Source organism: Procambarus clarkii, chromosome 42 (assembly GCF_040958095.1).
Source record: "Procambarus clarkii isolate CNS0578487 chromosome 42, FALCON_Pclarkii_2.0, whole genome shotgun sequence".
Taxonomy (NCBI): domain Eukaryota; kingdom Metazoa; phylum Arthropoda; class Malacostraca; order Decapoda; family Cambaridae; genus Procambarus; species Procambarus clarkii.
In genome coordinates, this window is record NC_091191.1 from 6,387,624 (window position 1) to 6,406,707 (window position 19,084).

The 19,084-nt window shown below is 44.2% G+C and overlaps 1 protein-coding gene across 1 annotated transcript in view; it reads left to right on the plus strand.

Annotated features, from left to right (window-relative positions):
- LOC123770393 (uncharacterized) overlaps positions 1–19,084 on the plus strand; it is an 89,607-nt gene that overhangs the window by 44,366 nt on the left and 26,157 nt on the right. Inside the window, 2 exon segments of the mRNA XM_069339861.1 lie at positions 13,289–13,331; positions 14,596–14,837. Coding sequence (XP_069195962.1) covers positions 13,307–13,331; positions 14,596–14,837 — 267 coding nt within the window. The 5' untranslated portion in view covers positions 13,289–13,306.

Sequence of the window (19,084 nt, forward strand, 5' to 3'; positions counted from 1 at the left end):
CAGGTCAGTTGTAACGACGATGACGCTTCCTTTACCTTTTCCAACACTAATTCAACACACTTAAAAGATAGTTAATTACTAATCAGGTAATTAAAAAGTCATCTCACGGTACATAACTGTAGCATCACTATACAATCTAATTTCCTTGTTACAAACTTCATGTTGTGGTCCCTTGTTGAAGATGTTTCTATTACTTCGTGAAGACTAATTATTACAGTAATCTCTCTCATCATGCAGTATAATTCATCTTATATGATAAATGTGTCATTAAAGGCAGGTATAAGACAGTAACAGTTATACTGTTAAGATATAATTGGAGATGAGGTTTTCGCTGATAAAGTATAATGTATAATGCTGTGTGATAGTTGTCTTCAGCTGTAAGAGCACCAGGATACATAAATTAGAAGATACAGTGCTACTCTGGACGATACTCACACACACACACACACACACACACACACACACACACACACACACACACACACACACACACACACACACACACACACACACACAAATATTACATACTAAGCCATTTGGCAATTACAACGGTTTTAACCATCGACGGCTCTTTCATCAGCTGGGAGAGGTCTACATTTAAACATTCATCAAGTTTGGTCAAGGATTCTGGCCACGTCCACTCACCTTGTTGGTCCAGACTACAGCTGACCACGTCCTTGCTGGTGCACACTACAGCTGACCACGTCCTTGCTGGTGCACACTACAGCTGACCACGTCCTTGCTGGTGCACACTACAGCTGACCACGTCCTTGCTGGTGCACACTACAGCTGACCATGTACAATTTACACAGCGCTTGCGACGATACGCCCATTACAGGAAAAGTATAAGTTATTAGACAGCTGAGAAAGGCATGAGCTCTCAGACCGCTGCGAAAAGTTTAACGTTATGCCTGTAAATCACCTACTGACCTACCCGACCTGTAAGTCAGCCAATGAGAATATTGTGAAGGAGGATGGAGAACGCAGCAAGACAGGTCGTAAGACACTAATACACGAAAGAAAAAGATGTCACTGCAGAAACAAATGACTCGCGCCTTAAAGAAAGACAAACTTAATAACACCAAATCATACCTCAGCGAGGCATAAACAGGATATCATAGGCATCTTATGCACACCTAAAAAAAGGATAAAAATAAGAGAAAGTTAAGAAGTTTTCTATAAGGGTAATCCAGTAATAAGGGAACTCAAATCCTCAACAAGAGAGGTATTTTGACGGAGACAGAGAGGCCTCTGGCGGAGGCCTGACTGAGAAGATAAGGCCTGGGATGTGTAGTATGGGGGGAACAATAGAACACGGAGGTTCTATTGTTCTATTGGTTCTACGGACGTGATTGGGAGGTGGTGGCTGGTGAATCATGGTAGCACATGTCTTCAGGGTGAGTGGCCGGCGTGCTAGGGTGGGGAGAGAGAGTAGGTGTGGCTCACTATATACACAGCTTGAAGGGTTCGTTTGCTGGGAATTAAGTGGGTCACGAGTCCTTGCAACAGATGACTGACACCTCAGAATTTAGGGTTCAACCGCTGAGAGGTCATAAAAACACACACACACACACACACACACACACACACACACACACACACACACACACACACACACACACACACACATACACACACACACACACATACACACACACACACACACACACAGGAAGCAGCCCGTAGCAGCTGTCTAACTCCCAGGTACCTATTTATGTGGACAGGTGCATCAGGGTGAACCCTACTTCCCCCATTCTTCACTCTTGTTCGAAACTCGTTTTTTTTTCAATTTTCACCTCCAAATGTTTTATGTTCCAGATCATGAGTGGAGGCGACCACCTGAAGGCGGTAGTTTCACCAAGATTTAAGCTGTCTTGTTAAGTGTGTGCTTTGAGCTCTTAGTTAAGTAGCCAAGAAACACTGAAGATACGTCTTTTTTTTTTTTTTTTTTTTTTTTTTTTGTGATATATACAAGAGTGGTTACATTCTTGTACAGCCACTAGTACGCGTAGCGTTTCGGGCAGGTCCCTGGAATACGATCCCCGCCGCGAAGAATCGTTTTTTCATCCAAGTACACATTTTACTGTTGCGTTAAACAGAGGCTACAGTTAAGGATTTGCGCCCAGTAAATCCTCCCCGGCCAGGATACGAACCCATGACATAGCGCTCGCGGAACGCCAGGCGAGTGTCTTACCACTACACCACGGAGACTGTAAATGTTAAATGTTCTAATGTTAAATGTTTAATTCCTTCGTGTGGTGCGGGATGGTAGGTGGCGAAGGGTTATAATTCAACCTGTCCTACCAAGAACGTCGCTTATCGCCCGTATGCGTCACACAACGCCAAAAAAATTGTCGTACTAGAAAATGGAAGCGGCTAGTGAAAGTAACGTACTGTCCCGTTTTCTGTTTTGGGTCCTCTGGTAGGTTAGAAAAGGAAACGTTTTGACCGTTTTCTTGACGTTGGGATACACCTTAGGAGGACGGACTGGATTGGCGTCGTGTAAGGTCTGTGTCGCCAGGCGATTGGGGTCGTGTAAGGTCTGTGTCGCCAGGCGATTGGGGTCGTGTAAGGTCTGTGTCGCCAGGCGATTGGGGTCGTGTAAGGTCTGTGTCGCCAGGTGATTGGGGTCGTGTAAGGTCTGTGTCGCCAGGCGATTGGGGTCGTGTAAGGTCTGTGTCGCCAGGCGATTGGGGTCGTGTAAGGTCTGTGTCGCCAGGCGATTGGGGTCGTGTGTCGCCAGGCGATTGGGGGTCGTGTAAGGTCTGTGTCGCCAGGCGATTGGGGGGTCGTGTTATATACGGTAGAGTCCGTGTGGTCTGGCGGTGATTGGGTCGAGTTTGAGCTCAGTGTCAAGGTAATAAATAGCGTAACTTTCCCTCGCCTTCTGCTATAGTCTCTCACGTGAGCCTCCGTCGTCAGACCCGGCGCCCGGAGCCCTCCTCAACCTGTAATTCTTCCAATATAAGGACCCAATTAGTTAACATTCATTTTTCCTCGCGTTACTTAAGAAAATAATATACATTTGTTTTCCCAAAGCTTTCTCATCACAATTGTTTACAAACTGACAGACAATTAAATCACAAGAATGTGGTTATAAGAGACACTACTGAAGCCCTACAATGGGATCGAACTTGTGTCCCTGAGAGAAAAGTCACATCTGGAAATTATGTTGTAAAGGGTCGAAGCGTCCTTAGTGTCATGTGGTAATCCAGCACATACACACGACATGAAGAACGACTTCTCCTTCATGGATAGACTTTTAGACCAACTTTGCCCAGGACGACCAGGTGGACAGACGCGTGGTCGTCCTCCAGTATTTTGGACAGGTGTTCGGGTTGGTTTTAATTGACCTCAATGTTGCAGTGATGCTTGCAAGGTTCACTCTTTCTGTTGCAGTGATGCTTGCAAGGTTCACTCGTTCTGTTGCAGTGATGCTTGCAAGGTTCACTCGTTCTGTTGCAGTGATGCTTGCAAGGTTCACTCTTTCTGTTGCAGTGATGCTTGCAAGGTTCACTCGTTCTGTTGCAGTGATGCTTGTAGGGTTCACCTCCCTGAGAGCCAGAGCCTGATGGTACACAAACAGCAGTCCTCGCCTCCCACACCTGACACGAAGGTGTAAAGTGTAGCGTCAACAACCAATGCCAAGTTCACTCTCTGTGCGTGTCTGTCAAACAGCTGCGGCGCCCGAGGCGGGGACCAGGAGGCAGAGCCATGTAGCCATTGGTCCTGTCTCTATATTTCTTCCAAAGTAGGATTTTATGATAGAAATTCCTTATGATGTTATTTATTTTTGTCTCTACATGCTTTTCTCTTTTTTTTTCATCTGGCAGGATTCTGTTCGGTAGATTGCCTTGAGAGCGTCTACTTCTAAGGTGTGAAAAAAGTAGACTTCCACTTCTACTTCTACTTCTATATAGACTCGATACTTGGAATATTTTAGTTAGAAAAAAATAAGTGTACATGTTGAAATTGAACAGTATAGTGCCACTTAAAATCATTTTTTTGTATTTTTATTTCGTGTGTGATGTCTTGAGAAAGTCTCAGTCTATCCTCTTGGAACGGTCGGTAGAAAGACGGCTTCGCTTCGATCGCAGATGATCTTAGTAGATCGACACCTTTTTCCTTATATCCCAGGTCCTTGTCCTCTTACCCCATACAAGTGCTAATCGTACTATCTTAGCACTCTCTCCTCAAAGTTACTTTGATAAAGCCTCGTTGTACATGAAACTTACAGCACTTAACATAAGTTCATAAAACTTAACTTGCTCAGACTGGACAGTGTAAACCACAGGTATCTATGTAATAGATATCAGATATCTGTTTTATATATATCAGATATCTAAAACAGATATCTTGTTTTTTTGTTTTTATTTTAAATCTACGTAAAAATATATGGGAGAGGAATGGGACGTATAGGAACCGGAGGATACTTTTTTTAATAGATCATGAACCAAAAATATCCAATTATTTACATATCTTCCTCAGTCACTCCCCCAAAGAATGGTTTCTGTCCCTTCAATCCTGCTCAAAAATGCGATTACAAAATTCTTTGCAAAAGAGAAGCTTTCAAATGTAAATGAAAATAAAGTTATCCAATGTAAATGAAAATAAAGTTATCCAATGTAAATGAAAATAAAGTTATCCAATGTAAAATAAAAATGTAAAGATAATAAAAAAAATATGGAGCAATACATTTAAAACATAAACACAGTTACTCATCAAATTACCGAACTGGTGAATATATAAAATGATAAAGATAATATAACTTTAGATATCCTGATAGTGGGACTGGGACTAAGAAGCTAATGAACCGATGGAGTGAAGCTCCAGCATGTATTAATAGCCAACAAAAATTCCACTTTCAGGCTATACTTTTATTTTCTAATTGCTGAGGTTGCGGGGGATCATCTGCTGAGCCTCGCAGCTTCACGGGAAGCTTAATAAGCTTTCTAAAAATGGCGAAAACTGATCACTGGTGCGAGGTTTCTCTCGCGCTGCGGCCAGCGATCACTTCTTAATTCCTTCAGCTTGCAGCGTCATGTCTTCCAGTGATCTTGATCTTCGAAGGGCGTAAGGGCGCGAGTGGTCGTTCTCAGAGGTTCCAGCTAGTAATCTCACGATTACTTCAAGATCCGGTTCTTGTGGAGTCGGACACGTGGGAACACGACAACCAAGGAAACACAGTCGACTTTAATTTTCAGCACCTCGACTACTCTCTCAAGATAGATTTCCTCTGAATCTGTTGTTGAGATTCGCTACTTGGAACAAAAAGTTCCAAGTAGCACGGGCTATGGTGAGCCCGTAGTTCTCTGAATCGCAACAAACCGTAACTAGGAGAGATAGTAATTTAGCTTAATGACAATGGATACTGATAATAAGCTCATTAAATAAAAGAGTACCTACAGTTAGAGTCTAGGATAAGATTTCTTAGCTTGGAATTTCGTTAAGAACAACAACGCCGTTCCTAATGAACTCCTAAACTTAGTTAAGGAAAAACAAACAGAAAAGAGGGAGAGAATACCGGGAGGGTTGTGAAAAGGCTCGGCACCACGACAAAGGGCAAGAAAAAAGTCCACTACGGGCTCACCATAGCCCGTGCTACTTGGAACAAAAAAGTTCCAAGTAGCGAATTTTAAACAACATCAACAAACGACAAAGGGTAAACCAGACCATGAAAATCATCCTTGAAGAGAAAAACTGAGATATTAGTTTACATCTTTTTACAAAGATGTAAACTTTGGTTTTTAAGAAAACCCCACAGCCGCTTTACCACACCTCCCGGCCCACACCTGGCCACCACCACACCTGGCCACCACCACACCTGGCCACCACCACACCCAGCCACGACCACACCTGGCCACCACCACACCTGGCCACCACCACACCTGGCCACCACCACACCTGGCCACCACCACACCCAGCGGTGGTGGGACCCGCCACGGCTCTGAGGAACTTTTGGGTAAATGGACATGATACCCGCACCCAAGTTCCGCCATTAACAAAAAATGGGAAAAGTGTGTTATGGATCTCCAGCAGCACCATGAACCATATGCAACTTGCCACCAACCAACCATCCAACCAAGATGTGAGAATCCATGGCCTAGTTGGTAGAACAACGGCCTCGTAATTTTAAGACCCGAATCCGAGTCTACGATGCTCCACATCAGTGAAATCTGCAGTTAATGTAACGTTCTATTAAACGAAGAACACGTCGAAGCCTCCGACACGCGTCGGTGACAGCGGCCGACACAAACACCTCCACGCAGACAAGAACGTCATATTCTGTAACGGTTGTGACACAAATGGTGGTAACAACCTCTTAAGATGTCCGTGAATTAGGTCTTGAGTATATGAAGGCTTCGCAACGCCCCCCTGGTGATAATAGCGTTTACGGTCTAGTAATGTGAGATGTTTTAGATTGTTGTGATGTAAATGTTTAGCGTCTTGTGGTAGTGATGACGGACTAGCCAGCTGTCATGGGTGATGACGGCCTGGCCAGCTGTCATGGGTGATGACGGCCTGGCCAGCTGTCATGGGTGATGACGGCCTAGCCAGCTGTCATGGGTGATGACGGCCTAGCCAGCTGTCATGGGTGATGACGGCCTGGCCAGCTGTCATGGGTGATGACGGCCTGGCCAGCTGTCATGGGTGATGACGGCCTGGCCAGCTGTCATGGGTGATGACGGCCTGGCCAGCTGTCATGGGTGATGACGGACTGGCCAGCTGTCACAAGTGATGACGGCCTGGCCAGTTGTCACAAGTGATGACGGCCTGGCCAGCTGTCACAAGTGATGACGGACTAGCCAGCTGTCACAAGTGATGACGGACTAGCCAGCTGTCACAAGTGATGACGGACTAGCCAGCTGTCACAAGTGATGACGGACTAGCCAGCTGTCACAAGTGATGACGGACTAGCCAGCTGTCACAAGTGATGACGGACTAGCCAGCTGTCACAAGTGATGACGGACTAGCCAGCTGTCACAAGTGATGACGGACTAGCCAGCTGTCACGAGTGATAACATTTATGTCCACTTACTTTACAACTATACTATTATTACTACTACTATCCCACTACTTCTACTATAACTACCACCAATACTCCATATATAAATTCCTAACCAAAGATTGAGTTCCAGGAGCTGGCGTTCGCTCTCCCTCTGTCCCAACCATCCATCCCCCCTACCAGTCAACCCTACATTACTCCTTCCAACCACCTATCCCACCCCTTCCTACAACCACCCAACCACCACCACCAGCCTTCCAACCAACACCAGCAGGTGTGTGAGGCGTTCTCCATTAACAAGGCTGTCTATTTATCTATTTTATGAGAGCATTAAACGTTCACTAGTTTGTGGCTCACGAGGGTCTACGCCTCTCTCTCTCTCTCTCTCTCTCTCTCTCTCTCTCTCTCTCTCTCTCTCTCTCTCTCTCTCTCTCTCTCTCTGTCTCTCTCTCTGTCTCTCTCTCTCTCTCTCTCTCTCTCTCTCTCTCTCTCTCTGTCTCTCTCTCTCTCTCTCTCTCTCTCTCTCTCTCTCTCTCTCTCTCTCTGTCTCTCTCTCTCTCTCTCTCTCTCTCTGTCTCTCTCTCTCTCTCTGTCTCTCTCTCTCTCTCTCTCTCTCTCTCTCTCTCTCTGTCTCTCTCTCTCTCTCTCTCTCTCTCTCTCTCTCTCTCTCTCTCTCTCTCTCTCTCTCTCTCTGGTAGCCGATGTCTCCAGTTTGATACATCCGGGTGGACACGAGGAGATAATACAAGGTTAGATCAATGACATAAAGCTCTTATGTTCATGGAAAGGAATTCAAAATTAACTCCAATTTTTTTGTGTTTGCAGTTTTATTAGGGTTGAAGTAGGTTGCTATAGGGCACGTTTCGCTGAAGCTCTCTGCAACATCTTCGGAGGCAGGGGGGAAAGTGAATACAGATTTGTAGAGGTGACAGTATATGTATTCTATGTTGGATAAGGTTACCCAGCCCAGGGGACTTGCACTGCAATCTTGCACTGTAATCTTGCACTGTAATCTTGCACTGTAATCTTGCACTGTATTCTCACTGCTTGGTAGAAGCAGGTGGCGTGATGCGGTACTTCTCTCTCGTCTTGTAGATGGCAGGACGCACCTAAGTGTAATGTGGCGGATGATGATTGATTGATTGATGAAGATTAAGCCACCCAAAAGGTGGCACGGGCATGAATAGCCCGTAAGTGGTGGCCCTTTGGAGCCATTACCAGTATCAAGGGCTGATACTGGAGGTCTGTAGAGGTGCGACTGCACCCTGCGTGACGGGTGATGTCTCCCGTGGCGGATGATGATTGATTGATAAAGATTAATCCACCGAAAAGGTGGCACGGGCATGAATAGCCCGTAATGGCGGATGATCTGTGCCGATTATGTCGTTCAAGACTCGTTCCTCAGTCTTGATGGCCGCCGATAAAAGCTTCACTATTCACCTTTTCTCCCCATTAAACAAATATAAAAGTTACGAAAATGACTGAAAAACTAAACGCGTAATAACGATTGGTTGCTAGGCCTCAGTGTTGCCATATAATACTGGATGAGTTATTAATATTTACGTCCACTACGGGCTCGCCATAGCCCGTGCTACCTGGAACTTTGTAGCGAATCCTAAACAAAACAAAACATAATATTTACAATATATTTTTCTCGCGGCTAGGCGTTTTGGGTGTCATGAATTATTTATAATATTTAATATATTTAATGGTGTAACTGCTTACATTACGATGGTACTATCACTCCTCCCGCCAAAAGTATTATTGTAGCAACAAGTGCACCCATTATTATTAGTATTACTGTTCTATTATCAGCCTCCCCCCACCCACAATAGTATTCATTATAGTTAATGGTTCTCACCCTTAACCTTTTTTTTTTTTTTTTTTTTTTTTTATTAACATATTAGGTACATCTGCATTAGTGCAGCTACCCTAGACTATATGAAGTGGAGTACAGTGTGTCAAAAAAAACTAACTAGGTGATGCTATAAAATCCCCATCACACAGGATGGTTAGTCATACAGAGGCATGTGATTGCGGAGTCTGCACTGGCAGACTCCGGATGCATTTTGAGGATATCAACAACACAAGATTGAATAAGGTAGCAGTGGTAATACAAGTCCCCATCTCGCAGGATGGTTAGTCATACAGAGTCATGTGTTTAATAGCCTGCACTGGCAAATTTTGGGTATACTGTGAGGATATCTTCAAGAATACGAGAGTGAATAAAGTAATTGCAAAGCTCCAGGTACCTCATGCCAGCTGGTCTGAAAGGTCTAATAATTGGGCATTCAGTGATGTAGTGCGGGAGATCATGCCGTAGTTCCTGCTCACAGAGTTTGCAACTGGAGTGCTCAGGGTTGGGAGACCCGTCACCTGCAGCCACCTGCCACAGGTAACGGTAACCCAACCTGATCCTTGCAACCACTGTGTCGCACAGTCTAGTGGACGTTTTGTGCTGTCCATAGATGTAGGTTTCAGATCTGAACAAATCATAGCTTTTTATACTAGTACTTTCAGGTCGTTGGGAGTCAGTAAGTTCTTTCCTATCAGATCTGAATGTTTGGACCAATACAGTTTTGACAGCAGAGATAGGGATACCTAGATCTAATTCAACTTCAAACTTGTTACACGCTAATTTGGCTGCAATGTCTGTCTCATTATGATGGGTTATATTTATGTGTGAAGGTATCCATACAAAGGAAATTCGAGACCCTTTACTCTGTGCATCAATTAGGTCATTTATAATTGGGAGTATGAGGTTCTTGCTGTCGATCTTCCAAGAGAAGTTTTCGATTGCTTGAAGAGCAGACTTTGAATCGCAGAATATTATTCCTCCTCCAATATTTTTTAATGTGCTGGTTGCTAAATGTAATGCTGCTAGTTCTGCTTGTGTGGAGGTCAGCCAGTTGTTTAACCTGACACTGACAGACTTTGTGCAGATATTATTTCTATAGAACCTACATGCCGCTGCAGTCCGTCCAGTAGAAGACTGGACTGAGCCGTCGGTGTAGACACAGTGCTCGTGAGATCTTAGACTCTCGATGGAGGAGGCAATTGTTTCAAGAGTGACAGCTTTGAGTAGAGCAAGATTCTCATTATCTTTCTTGGTGACAGGTGTGTATGATACTTGAATGGTGGGGTACAGATAAAGAGGAATATCAGAGACTGGTAGATTGCACTTAAAAGGAATGTTAAGTTTAATGAGATTGTAAGCATTGTTTCTCAGCCAATTATCATAAAAGGAGTGAGTTGGTATGTCGGCACCAGTCAAAAGGGTGTTAACAGCACTAAATAATTTGTCTCTGAGCAATGTAGGAGATGTAGGATCTCTCATGACTTTAAGACAGAAGGTAGTGTTAACTTGCATTATTCTCTCTAGTATGGTTGGAAACTTCAGTTCTTCCCTCATGTTGATGATTCTTGTGCATCTTGGGGCACCAAGAATTATCCTCATGGCCTCGTTCTGTATTACTTCAAGTTTGTCCAACACAGAGGAGGGGAAATTAATTAAGTGCAGAGCATTATAATCAACGAGAGATCTAACAAACATCATATAGAATAGTCTAGCATATTTAATATTGATACCAATATTCTTACCAGTAAGTGTTCTCAATGGTTTTAGTCTTTCTTTTAACCTACGGTGTAGATCATTTACAATGTCACTGTTAATACCAACTCCAAGGTATTTGTGCTGCCCACACGTTTCAATGTTCTGGTTGTTGACCTTGAAAGCTATAGGGACATGAGTTTTCTCTTTGGGATGGAGAACTCTGGATTTAGTTATAGAGATAACAAGACCACATTCAATGCTTTTAGCAGCGAATGAATCAAGTAGAGCTTGCAGTCTAGTTTGGGAATTTGCAACAATGCATATATCATCACCCTTAACCTCCAAGCATCATAAACAGGAAGTCTTGGGTCATCTGGCTCCTTTTCTCACCCACTATCCTTGTTACTCCTATTCTCACCCACTATCCTTCTCACTCCTATTCTCACCCACTATCCTTCTCACTCCTATTCTCACCCACTATCCTTCTCACTCCTATTCTCACCCACTATCCTTCTCACTCCTATTCTCACCCACTATCCTTCTCACTGCTATTCTCACCCACTATCCTTCTCACTCCTATTCTCACCCACTATCCTTGTTACTCCTATTCTCACCCACTATCCTTCTCACTGCTATTCTCACCCACTCTCCTTGTTACTCCTCTCTTTACCTTGACCTCTCCCCTAACGAATAACGATAAACAAGATTTAACAGGCAATAAACAGGAGAAAAACGATGCGGAAATCCTTTAAGCATCGTCCAAAAAAAACTATATAATTCCCCAACACCAACTCTGCTTCACAACAAAATGTATAAATTATAACTTTAAGAGAATAATATTAGGAGCGTCATTAGCCTCCATTACGCCAGCAGTAAGCACAGGTAAATTGTTGACCAGACCACTCACTAGAAGTTGAAGGAACGACGACGTTTCGGTCCGTCCTGGACCATTCTCAAGTCGATTCTAGTGTGTGGTCTGGTCAACATACTTCAGCCACGTTATTGTGACTCATCGCCTGCAAAGGTAAATTGTTTAGCAGTAACTCTTGGGAGTGGCCAGTAAGTTATTCCAGGCGCCATTACCAGACCCAGAGAAGGAAATAATAACTCCCTCAGCTCGTGCCTATAAAGACGCCTTGATGTGTTCGGAATTGGAAAATCACAGGGGAATGCTGAGGTGAGAAGTTGGTAACTGCTCGTTACAGGAGCAATTCTCTCAGGTAGACTGATTCACAAGGTCAAGGAGGCACTGTAACCACGGGGGTAACACCTCTGCTTGAATTGGTGGGTGACCCTTCGCCTCGGTGAAGAGAACGTGTGGCACTCTGGAGCTTGCTACCGAGAGAGCAAGCAGTAAATAGGTACCCGGGAATTAGGCAACTGTTGTGAGGTTGCATCCTGGGAGGAGGGTCTGTAGTTCCACATTGGGGAGAACCTTGATACAAGCTTAGTGTGTGTATGTATATTATATTATAGTAATTATACTATATATATATATATATATATATATATATATATATATATATATATATATATATATATATATATATATATATATATATATATATATATATATATATATATATATAGAGTACCACCTCTAGCTGGAAGAAGGGGGACCCATAGCCTCGGAGGAAACCACGCATAACGCATATATACGAAACCACGCATATATATATATATATATATAAGAATAACAAATACACAATTTCTTTGGGCATTTGAGAAGCGTTGGAGCGACCATGAGGGAGCATAAAGGGTGTGAAAACCATGATTAGGTTTCAATGGTAGCATCAGGAGCGCTAGAGGATGCAGTTGAGTCCCAGGTTGCAATTTTTTTTAGCATATCATGGTGAAGTGGTTAAGAGCTTACATGGGAGTACCCAGTGGATAGGTTCGAATCCACCTCATGGCTCCTACTTATTTTCTCATAAAGATTGATGGAGATTAAGCCACCCAAAAGGTGGCACGGACATGCATCAACCCGTCCTCTTACAAATTACGTCGCTTTTCACTCGAATGCGCTCATGTGCAAAAACAGACGAAATTTGAAATGAAATCGGCTCACTACTGTTCCGTTTTCTGTTTGAGTCCTCCGACTTACTCGGTTAGGAAAGGAAACATTCAATTAACGATTTTCATGACGTTTTGTAAATTTAGGAGAACTTCCTGCCCTCCTAACCTACCAGAGGACCCTTAACTTGCTGTTGTGGGAAAAAATCCCAAATTTATTTTAATTTTTTTAATTTTCAAATTACCTCCATTTTCGGCCATACGGGCAAACGACCACATTCAGACGTAATTTGTAAAAGAACAGGTTGTTCATGGCCCGTACGATTTTCTCATAGAAATTAAGTTTATACTATATTAAAGTTCTTTGTATAATTAGGTATAGGTTAGGTGTTTTGATTCTGTTAGCGATTATCTGTATTTGAAGTACGTGGGTGAAGCATTTAGAGCGTGGCGATTCGAACAGAGGTCGAAGCACTGTTCGAGAAATATTCAAACGTCTTTAGTTGTGAGTCGTGTATAAACCGTTTTTCATTTACAGAGTTTGGCGGGTGAATTAGCGAGCACTTAGCCATTGTTGATGAGGACATGCTGACCAACGACTGTAGTATACAATCGACCCCATCATTCCCCCTGACATTCCAGTGTCGTGTAGTCTACCCTTTCCCTGATATTACCCTGTCATGTAGATTTCCCTAACTTAGGGTTTTGTTTTGCAGAGACCAGAGCCTAGCAGGATGAGCCCCGGCGCGCCCAGGCTACGTAAGTAGTGTAATTTACGTTTTGAGCGCATACTGTGAATTAATGGTAGCCTGGGTATCCATAGTGGTAGCCTGGGTATCCATAGTGGTAGCCTGGGTATCCACAGTGGTAGCCTGAGTATCCACAGTGGTAGCCTGAGTATCCACAGTGGTAGCCTGAGTATCCACAGTGGTAGCCTGAGTATCCACAGTGGTAGCCTGGGTATCCACAGTGGTAGCCTGAGTATCCATAGTGGTAGCCTGAGTATCCATAGTGGTAGCCTGAGTATCCATAGTGGTAGCCTGAGTATCCATAGTGGTAGCCTGAGTATCCACAGTGATAGCCTGGGTATCTACCTGATGTCATCCTGTTCACGACACATTGTAACTTGAAATTGAAGTCGCAGAGTTCATTATTTTTTTTTTAATAATGAAGACATTGTGAACCTATATTATTAAAGTTCTTCAGAATAGGCAGCCACCTTCAAATTTACACAATTTACGAATATTTATGTTTTACGAATATTTACATTTTTACACACGAGTAAGAAAGACAACAAGAGTATTATTGACATTGTACACATAAACCTTCTTGACCATAAACACACAACTGATTATTTGTAAATACACCCCCACCCCCCCCCTCCCAAGATCACCCAAACACACCCTCCTAGTGTAGTATCTAACCCCCAATACACACATTTCCCAACACACACATCCCCCAACACACACATCCCCCAATACACACATCCCCCAACACACACATCCCCCAACACACACACACACCTCAACACACACATCCCCCAACACACACACACACCTCAACACACACATCCCCCAACACACACACACACCTCAATACACACATCCCCCAACACACAAATCCCCCAACACACACATCCCCCAACACACACATCCCCCAACACACACACATCCCCCAACACACACATCCCCCAACACACACACATCCCCCAACACACAACCCCAACACACACATCCTCCAACACACACATCCCCCAACACACACATCCCCCAACACACACATCTCCCATTACACACATCCCCCAACACACACATCCCCCAACACACACATCCCCCAACACACACATCCCCCAACACACACATCCCCCAATACACACATCCCCCAACACACACATCCCCCAATACACACATCCCCCAATACACACATCCCCCAATACACACATCCCCCAACACACACATCCCCCAACACACACATCCCCCCAAACACACATATATCCAAAAGCCTCATCTTGTTCCTCCCTCAGGTCTTGCGAGCCTGCTGATGTCTAGCCCAGCCGGGCAGCCGCGCCTGCTGCTGGTGCTGCTGCTGCTGCTGCTGCTGCTCTTCCTGCTGGTGGGGGCGCAGGAGCCGCCCCCGAACTACTCCCACGACATGCTGCCCGACACCAACTTCACCTGCAACGATAAGGCCACGGGCGGCTACTACGCCGACCCCGAGGCTGGCTGTCAGATGTTCCACGTCTGCGTCAGAGTGTCGGACGAAGAGGTGAGTGGCTCCTTCCTGGGGAGGAGGTCTAAACGGTCTAAAACCTGTCCCGGCATCAACACCGTGACGTCATAGTGACGTCGCACACTTGTATAGTAAATCACAGCCCTTGTCTCTTATTTACGGTAAGGTTAGCAAAGGTTAGGTTAAGGAAAAGGTTAAGGTTGAAATGGGTTTAATTAGGTTAGGTTGGGTTAGGCTAGGTTAGATTAGGCTTGTTTAAAGCAGTAGCGATGATACTTTTCTCAGGTCTTAGACCCCCATTCCTCCTCGACGAGATGAGTCTGAACTATCCATATGTATTTCCCATGATGCTGAGGCAAGATTCAGAGGTCACAGCATCCGACAAGTTAAATCTCCGGTGGAAGGAAGATCGTGTATCTTAAATCTTAATTTTCGCTCGAATACGACCCGCCAGGTCGTTTAACAACCAGGGACCAGATTCACGAAGCAGTTACGCAAGCACTTACGAACCTGTACATCTTTCCTCAATCTTTGACGGCTTTGGTTACATTTATTAAACATATGCAGGCGATGAGTCACAATAAAGTCACGATGAGTCACAATTTATTAAACAGTTTACAAGCATGAAAACTTGCCAATCAACTGTTGTTATTGTTATAGACAGCCTCCGGGTGCTTCGGAGCTCATTAACTGTTTAATTATTGTAAACAAAGCCGCCAAATATTGAGAAAAGATGTACAGGTTCGTAAGTGCTTGCGTAACTGCTTCGTGAATCTGGCCCCAGGTGCTCATTCCCTAGCCGGGTGAACAGAGGCGTACATTTAAGGATTGGCGCCTAGTCAATCCTCCGCGGCCAAGATACGAACCCAGGTCAAATCGCTGACGAGTGTATTACCACTGCGCCACGGAGACTATGTAATGTAGAGTCTCTGTCTACTTACGAAAAAGCTGAACATGGGTAATTATCTTAGAAAATATTATTTGGATTAGTGCAATAGGTTTCCAAAGGCTACCTGGCCACGGAGGCTTCCCCTAGAAGCTTCAGTACACAGCATAGGTGAACCTGATCAACCAGGCTGTGACTCATACGTCAGGCTGCGAGCAGCCGCGTCTAACAGCCTGGTTGATCAATCCAGCAACCAGGAGGCCTGGTCGACGACCGGGCCGCGGGGACGCTAAGCCCCGGAAGCACCTCAATGTAGCCTTTAGAGGTGTGCGGGACCGAGGCAACTCATCACACATTGTAAGGTTAGTTTGTGGTCTCGAAGCCTCAAACTAGCGACTGGCATGGCACCCCAGACCACTATAACAAGGTGTGCTCCAGGATCACGAGTCTTCAAGTATTTACGCTACTACTTACGGAACCAGTACATCTTTCCTCAGTAACAGCGGTTTTAGAGACTTTACGAGCTTTCAACCTTCACAACCTAATATTATTTTTGCTATTATCAACACCCTCGTAGTGCTTCGGAGCTCATAAATTGTTTAATAAATGTAAACATATATTATTGAGTAAAGATGTACTGGTTTCGCAAGTGGCTGCGAAGAGTCTTGATTAATTCTCCACGGAGACCTTCATGAATATTAATAGGGTATTAAAAGAGGGGATATTAATAGGGTATTAAAAGTATCAACACAAGACAGAACACAAAAAGGGGAAGAATTGTACCCGTTGGGAACACCAACCTTGGGAAGGTGGAAACTCCGGAGGTTATTGTTGTTATTGACCCACTACAAGAGGTGGCACGGGCATGAGTAACCCGTAGACGGTATAGATGTTTGGAGTGAATGTGATGTTTGATCGTGTGACACCTTCAAGTGTCTAATTGGGGGGGGGGTAGAAATAGCCTAAGCTACTCTATCCCTTTGAGATGTATTTATTGCTTATCTCAATAAACATAACTTGAACTTGAACTTGAAGTGTCTAATTACTCACACAGTTCTGTGACAACCTCTGAGGTGAGTATAAGGACGAGCTGCAAGAGGCTGAGTACCTCTTACGGGCTCACCATAGCCCGTGCTACATCAACACTTCGTTCTAAGTAGCTAAATCTAAAACAACAACAACGTCAAGGCTGAGTATTGTAGATCAAACACTATTTATAATATATGTAATATCGAACCTTTTTATAATATTTAATTTGCATATTGTCATGTGTCTCGCAAACTGCAAAGTTTATTTCAAGATGTTGCGGTTATGAGTTGCTTGTTGCAGCAACACAATGCTGCTCTACATTTTACCAATGCGTCATTGGCAGAAAAATACATGCGTTTATACTTACGAGTGCGTATAATTCTTTAGATTTGTGTCTGTATGTATGTCTATATGCCTATGTCAGTGTGTATGCCTGTGTCTACATGTATACCTGTGTCTACATGTATACCTGTATCTATGCATAGCGTAGCTGGCGCTGCTGAATTCATATAAAAAAAATCGAAATTGGACGTCAGTGAATCTCTGTAACCCTTTCCACCACCGCCCACGGGATGGGTATGGGGTGCATAATAAAGAAAGAAATTTAATTGAAAAATGTTGCATCAAAGTTAGCAATGTTGCGTCTCACCAGCTGGATCCAACACCTCAGTCAATGATGGCAGCAGCAGCAGCGGCGACGAAATATATTCCTGTGCTGGAAATATTTACCCCGGGCTGAGAAAAGTGTTCACACAGGTGAAAGTCAGACTGATTAATGAGACTAAAAAGTAATTAAGGGGGGAGGTAACAGGCAGAGGCGTCCGATTGTGGACCGTGGCGTGATGAACGGTGGTGGTGATGTAACCAGGTTATTGCATGGGGTGGGGGGGAGGTGGGGGGCTGGGGGGGTGAGGGGGGCTGGGGGGGGTTGAGGGGGGTGTGGAGGGGGCTGGGGGGGTTGAGGGGGGGGGTGAAGGGGGCTGGGGGGGATGTTGCATCACACACATACACACACCTCTCGCTTACTGCTATTGTTATGTGTCTATGTACTCTTTCTCTCTCTCTCTCTCTCTCTCTCTCTCTCTCTCTCTCTCTCTCTCTCTCTCTCTCTCTCTCTCTCTCTCTCTCTCTCTCTCTCTCTCTCTCTCTTTCTCTCTCCCCACACACACACACACACGTATGACTTATTATTATTAACATCTTTATTGACAAAATTAATTACAATTTTGCCTAATCTGAGGATTTTGATAGTCTTATTAAAGTGAGGATAATGCTGGTATTCACTGTCACGCAGGACAGAGGGTCATATGACTGGTATTTGCCAAGCAGTATGGAGCTACTTGGACCCAGGTAATTCAGTATGCTTCAAGGGGGTCCACAAGGCCCTCTCATTAACCCCATGTTAGGTCACTTCTATTATCTTCAGCCACGAGGCTCCAGGGCCCCGAGTACGGGTCTACACACTGACAGGTTCACTGTGTGTATATTTAGACATGGTTTAAGCGAGCCAGTCGACCGCCTACAGGTCTATGGTAGTTTAGATTCTGAGAAAGACCTGGTTAAATTCTAGTTTAGAAACAGGGTGGTTGATCTATGGAACAAATGATTGAGTAACGTAATACATGCGGATTTGGTGGATTGTTTCAAACGTAGGTTAGACATATTAACGTGTTTGGGTGGATATAAAGATTAGCTGTTTCGTATGAGGCGACAGGTCTTCTGCTGTTTCCTTTCTTCTGGTATTCTTATGTGTTCTTATTCTTATTCTCATGTCCCTTCCCTTCTTCCTCTCAGTACATCCATCACCCCTTTCTTGGTCGATACGATTTGACGTTTATGCACAAAATATTATGAAACCCCGTTGATAAAATTGAAAACGAATGAAAACGTGTTTCCTTAGGTATCAAGATATCAAAAGGAAAGGTTCTTATAGTCTGACAAAGAGTTATGACAAATATATTTAACCACGTGACAAGTCTCAAATATATTACTAAACGAATATTGACACAGTGTCCCAGCTGCTCAACTGAAGCTGTCAAGCCACATGTCTTCAACAACAGGCTGTTTGACCGCCAGTCCAGAAGGACCAACATCCCGGTGCAGGATGAGAATAAGGTTAAGAAATTTAAAAAGTTTGGATGAGAAGCAGAAACGACGAAGAGAGAGAGAGAGAGAGAGAGAGAGAGAGAGAGAGAGAGAGAGAGAGAGAGAGAGAGAGAGAGACAGAGACAGAGACAGAGACAGAGACACAGAGAGAGACAGAGAGAGACAGAGAGAGAGAGAGACAGAGAGAGAGAGAGACAGAGAGAGAGAGAGAGAGAGAGACAGACAGACAGACAGAGACAGAGACACAGAGAGAGAGACAGAG